Below are 4,983 nucleotides of genomic sequence, written 5' to 3'. Positions count from 1 at the left end.
AACCAACAAGCTCGTGACATATAAGTAAGGAACATTTTGACCATTCAAAATTATAAAAGTGGTTGATCAGAAGGGTTGGGCATGTTTTTCAGCCATAAGTTTGTTGATCGCCAATAAACAACTCATATAATATTTGTTATATGTTATATAATATATTTACTCATATACTAACATATAACTATTTTATTATTAGAGATGATTTATTTTGCCCCTTATATTGAGTTGCTACATGACATTGCATATTAATCAATCTGTTATTAGAAATAATATAAATACAATTTTTTTCCTCTTTTTTTTTTGTTCATTATGACTATATAACATTATACAATCTTATTATTATACCTAAGTTATATTAAATTTGTTTGTTCAAACCATGTCCACTCTCATTCATCTCAAATTTCCCTCCTGCAGTAAACCATCAGAAATATTCAACATATTATATAAGTTTTATGTAAATTTAAATACTAATCAAACGTTAAAACTTATAGAACAAAACATAAATAAAGAAAAACTAAGTAATGAATAAATAAAAATATAGACATAGTAAAAATAGTAATAAATTAAATAAAATATTGATATGTTAAATACAAACAAACAATTTTAAAAAATAAATAGGTTAAAACAAATCTAGTTTGCATTATTTCAACCTTAATTTTTTATTTTGTATTTTCTAAATGGATTCTCATTAGTCAGAATGAATATTTGATGATTCGACATCTTGTCCTATATTTTTCAGGTTATCATAATTGAAATTTATGTAGAAATGAGGTCGTTATTTGTGTTAAATATTTATATTTGAAAACTTCATGCACAGAACAATATTTATTTATTTATTTTCAAAATTGACCGTGTAAATACTAATAAAAGAAATTATTCCTATTAAGTCAAGCATGCAAAATAATGGTCTTATGCCTCTTAAAAACTGGTTAGAAAAATAACTATTAGGGGAAATAAAATGTTATGTACATAGGGAAGAAAAATAGGCCATGTCTACTAATTAATAAATTCTCAACAGTTAGGACTTTGAAATGAATAGTAATAGTTATCTGATAACTCACTCATTTAAAAGCAACTTAATTTTTTAGTAATCATCAAAATTTTGTTTTCTCACCTTCATTTTTTTGTACATCATCTGTTTTTCCTCCATGGTTTTCAGTCGGAGTACTCTCCATTAAGTCACATGTTACATTTTAATACTGAATTACCAATTGTCAAAAGAGGTTGGTCGAAAGATAACCATGATGATTAATAATCTTAAATATACATTGGAATGAGTTTGTTATAAATGAAAAATATCTATATTTGGATAGCTTACAATGAGTATTTAAATAAAACCATTTTATTCCAGATTCTCGTAGCAACGGTGGAATTCTTGCCACACCGTTGAGCCTAAAAGCAGCTGTTGGCTTGCCACACCCCACAGCGATGGTCCCGCATCCCCACGACTCCACTTTATGGATCGAACCCAACAGAGCTGCTTCATGGCGTCATTCTGAACTCAGTGATAAAGAACCTCAGATTTTAGAGCCCGCTGATTATGCTGAAGTCGACCCAGTCCACAGCGTCTCCACTTTTCAAGGCAAAAGAGAGGATACTTCACCGGCACCTTATGCCACCACAACACTTATTCCAAAGTATCCTCATAATGTTAGGACTCCAAATGGAAGACAGGTATGCATCGGTCAAGGCATATTATAGACAATTTGAAAATAATTAGTTACAGTTAAAATAAAAATATTAATCTCTGGTACAATAAGAAATATACTTCCTGCCGCATATTATCCTTTAATAACACCCTACTTATTCTAGGGCTACATCTGGACAAACATCTCACTAGGAATTCTCATGCAAGACTGAAAATACAGGAAACTGTTCATAAAATCCAACTATTACAACACTTACTAATTACAAAAGACTCATTTATATTACTATAATAAGGCCTACTGAATTAAAAACCAATCACACTGGAAAAATAAATACTCTAACAAGATTCAATGCCATCAAACTTAAATATATTTACTAATAAAAAAAAGAGATGGAGTTTAGAGTAAATGTTTTTCTTTATTTTTTATAACCATCATAACATTTTAGTTGAAAATACAAATTTTTTTTTGTTTTGTCATTAAATTTCATATATTTTTAAAGAATAAAATAACCATAGTACCATGGTTATTCTTATGGTTAACCATAGAACTTATGCCCTTTCTTAAATAAATGATTCAAATATTTGATTGATTGGTTAATATTTTCTTACATTAAGATTTAAAAATTGGAAAATTTCTTCAAATAAATTGTAGATTTCTTTAATAAATATCAATTATAGCAAAGATGATTTTCCATATATTTGTATTATTTACAGGGCTGGGTTCAGATCTGCCCCCAAAATGAAAAAGAAGAAGATTGCCTATATCCGAGCCATAATGGATTCTACAATAGCAATATATATTCTGACACTTATGTTTTTGAAAAGAATAATGATTATGCCCAAGAAAAAGGTGCGTTCTTTTAAAAGGAAAAATAAAATAAATATAATTGTTATTAGCACAATGACACACAATTGATTACAGATAATTATAAAAATTTAATAATCGATTTTATTTCTAGGTGGTAGCGTTGGAAAACAATCACCTCTTATAATTAGCCAATGCGGAAGAATGTCTGTTTCCAAATTGGGGTGTTGCGATCAAGATCAATTTAATATTGACAATTTAAGCAGTTCTCTCGGCAATCACACTAATACTTTGAGGCATCAGCATAAAAATTTTCAGCTTTCCAGGCCACAGGTAACATATAAAACTTAATATATTTTAATAAGATTTTAAAGCTCCTAGAAGAGTATAAAAACACTTCAGATCTTTAGTTTTAAAATAAATTCACAATTTCTGTTGAATGAAGGTTGGCAAGTCCAGAGAATATTTAATATTATCTCGAATAAGTTTAAATAATTAATTAAAGAACAAGATTTGTTTACAAGGAATATTTTCAAATAAATTGGTACTTCTTGTTCGTTGATTTCAAGGAAAAAGTTGCTATAACTTCATAGACATATCACCTAGCTCAAATACGCTACAACATAGTTTGTTCATACAACTTTTTGTTTTAGTGCTTGCCTATTCATATACACATACAGAAACACACATACAAATCATTTTGCAAGACTTGGTTATTTGTACTCATGGGGTCTTAAAATGTGTATTTTCATTGAAAACTTACATTAAAAATTTTGCATGATCGCAATACCTTACATATTCTTTACATTTCCTTACATATTCCGTTCTAAGGTAAATGAAATTAAATAAAATTATTTGATAAAATCATCTATCTTTCTCTAGTGGTTATGTATTAGAATCTTAATACCATTAATAGTTAACCTATGATGAGATTGATCAAAACATTGGATTCATATAAATTCAATCGATAATGGCTACATGCCATGATTTTTGTTTAAAACTAAAACTTTGATATGTTATATAAAAATAACTTGATATTATTGGTGACTTTAAAATAAATAAAATAACATGACTATAAATGTAATTTTTTTTTTCTTGCCATCTTCATAATTTTAATATTACTATATTCTGATATCTTCTTCTATCTTACTTCTTATTATATACTCACTATTCATTTTCCTCCCCTACTACTTATCAACCTGTATTTATTGTATTCTTATTTTCTTGTTACACTGTTTTTATTTTTTATTCATTATGGTTTATTGTTATGTTGTTTTGTACTTAGCCCTGATGAAGGCTTTAATTCTGGCTGAAATATTGGCACTTATAAAATAAGTATGGGAGCCCTGGTGGTCAAAGTGTTAAGCATCAGTTATCTCCCGATATAAATTCTTTGTGTTCTTCAACATATTTTAAAGTAATCTCAAAGTTTTTATTGAAAGGTTAGGAAAAGATTGCAATTGAATTAACATTCACAGAAACATTTTCATGTGTTCAATGTGTCTAGGAGTTTGTCAGAATTGTAAGAGTATATTATGTGTTTAAAATTTTTAGTCTTACTTCACTTTGTTACAACTATCTTGATTTAAGAGTTCCTACTTTAATATATTTCTAGCACTATTCTAATGAATATTTTAAGTTTTCAATAATTATGAAATAAATCTCTTAATTAAATAAAATAGAAATTTATTTTATTTTCCTGCCATAGATCGTCAAACAGAATGGTGGAAGAATCATTAACAACAAAGCTGAAATAGTGACAAGGCCGTGGAGGACCCAGGCCAATCCCGTTCACACGCTGTCTACCTTCACTCCTCCGCCTCCTGCCTACAACCAATATCAGCCTTTGTACCACAACTCCTCTCGTAGCGAACCATCTACTAATTCATGATCTAGTCTCCTCTCCGGTCACATATACAAGACTGATTATATTTATAATGAAATAATTTAGGTTGTTAATTAATTGATATTAGGAAATAAAGATAAAAAGAGGTTAAGCCTGCATTGTCTGCTAGTGACTCATATCAATAATATGTTGTAATAAAAAAAGAAATCATCACATTGTAGAATTGAAGCAACTTGCCCCTCACTGTTACAATATTACTATAATTTCTTGTTTTTTTCTGACTTATACAGTAGACTACTTCTTATCTCTCTTCGTGAGGACTTGGAATTAGTCAGTCTATGTGAAAATTCAGAAAAATATACTTGTACATGTAATATTGTTGTCTTTCTGTAAAAAATAAAAAAACAAAATGGTGTTTAAATGCAACATGCATTTATTTTTTAAGTGTTTTTTTTTTTTTTGTTTCTTGAACTAGCAGATAGGCTGAATAGTCCTATGAGAAGAAAGCTCATAAGATGGAGTCTACTGAATATAATTATCTATATGTTAAAGGCCAATCGTAGTATCTGGCATGTTGTAATGTAAACAACATTTCTTGATACAGCATCACTTCAAGATATTAATAATAATTTACATTTTATTCCTATTACATTTACATATCCTCATTTAAGATTGATTCTTTTTGTT

At 28.4% G+C, this 4,983-nt stretch overlaps 1 protein-coding gene across 1 annotated transcript in view; it reads left to right on the top strand.

Moving 5' to 3' along the window:
• The window catches only part of LOC106691206 (protein sax-3-like), a 15,526-nt gene extending 10,549 nt beyond the window's left edge, over positions 1 to 4,977 (top strand). The window contains exons 7-10 of the mRNA XM_024363331.2: positions 1,349 to 1,671; positions 2,360 to 2,495; positions 2,605 to 2,783; positions 4,159 to 4,977. Coding sequence (XP_024219099.1) covers positions 1,349 to 1,671; positions 2,360 to 2,495; positions 2,605 to 2,783; positions 4,159 to 4,341 — 821 coding nt within the window. The 3' untranslated portion in view covers positions 4,342 to 4,977. The remainder of the gene's footprint in view (positions 1 to 1,348; positions 1,672 to 2,359; positions 2,496 to 2,604; positions 2,784 to 4,158) is intronic.
• Positions 4,978 to 4,983: the final 6 nt, after the last annotated feature.

The sequence above is a fragment of the Halyomorpha halys genome, unplaced genomic scaffold (assembly GCF_000696795.3).
Source record: "Halyomorpha halys isolate HHAL.00 unplaced genomic scaffold, Hhal_1.1 Scaffold2159.1, whole genome shotgun sequence".
Classification (NCBI taxonomy): domain Eukaryota; kingdom Metazoa; phylum Arthropoda; class Insecta; order Hemiptera; family Pentatomidae; genus Halyomorpha; species Halyomorpha halys.
Note: the sequence above shows the minus strand (reverse complement) of the source record. Positions and strands in the feature narration are given on the sequence as shown.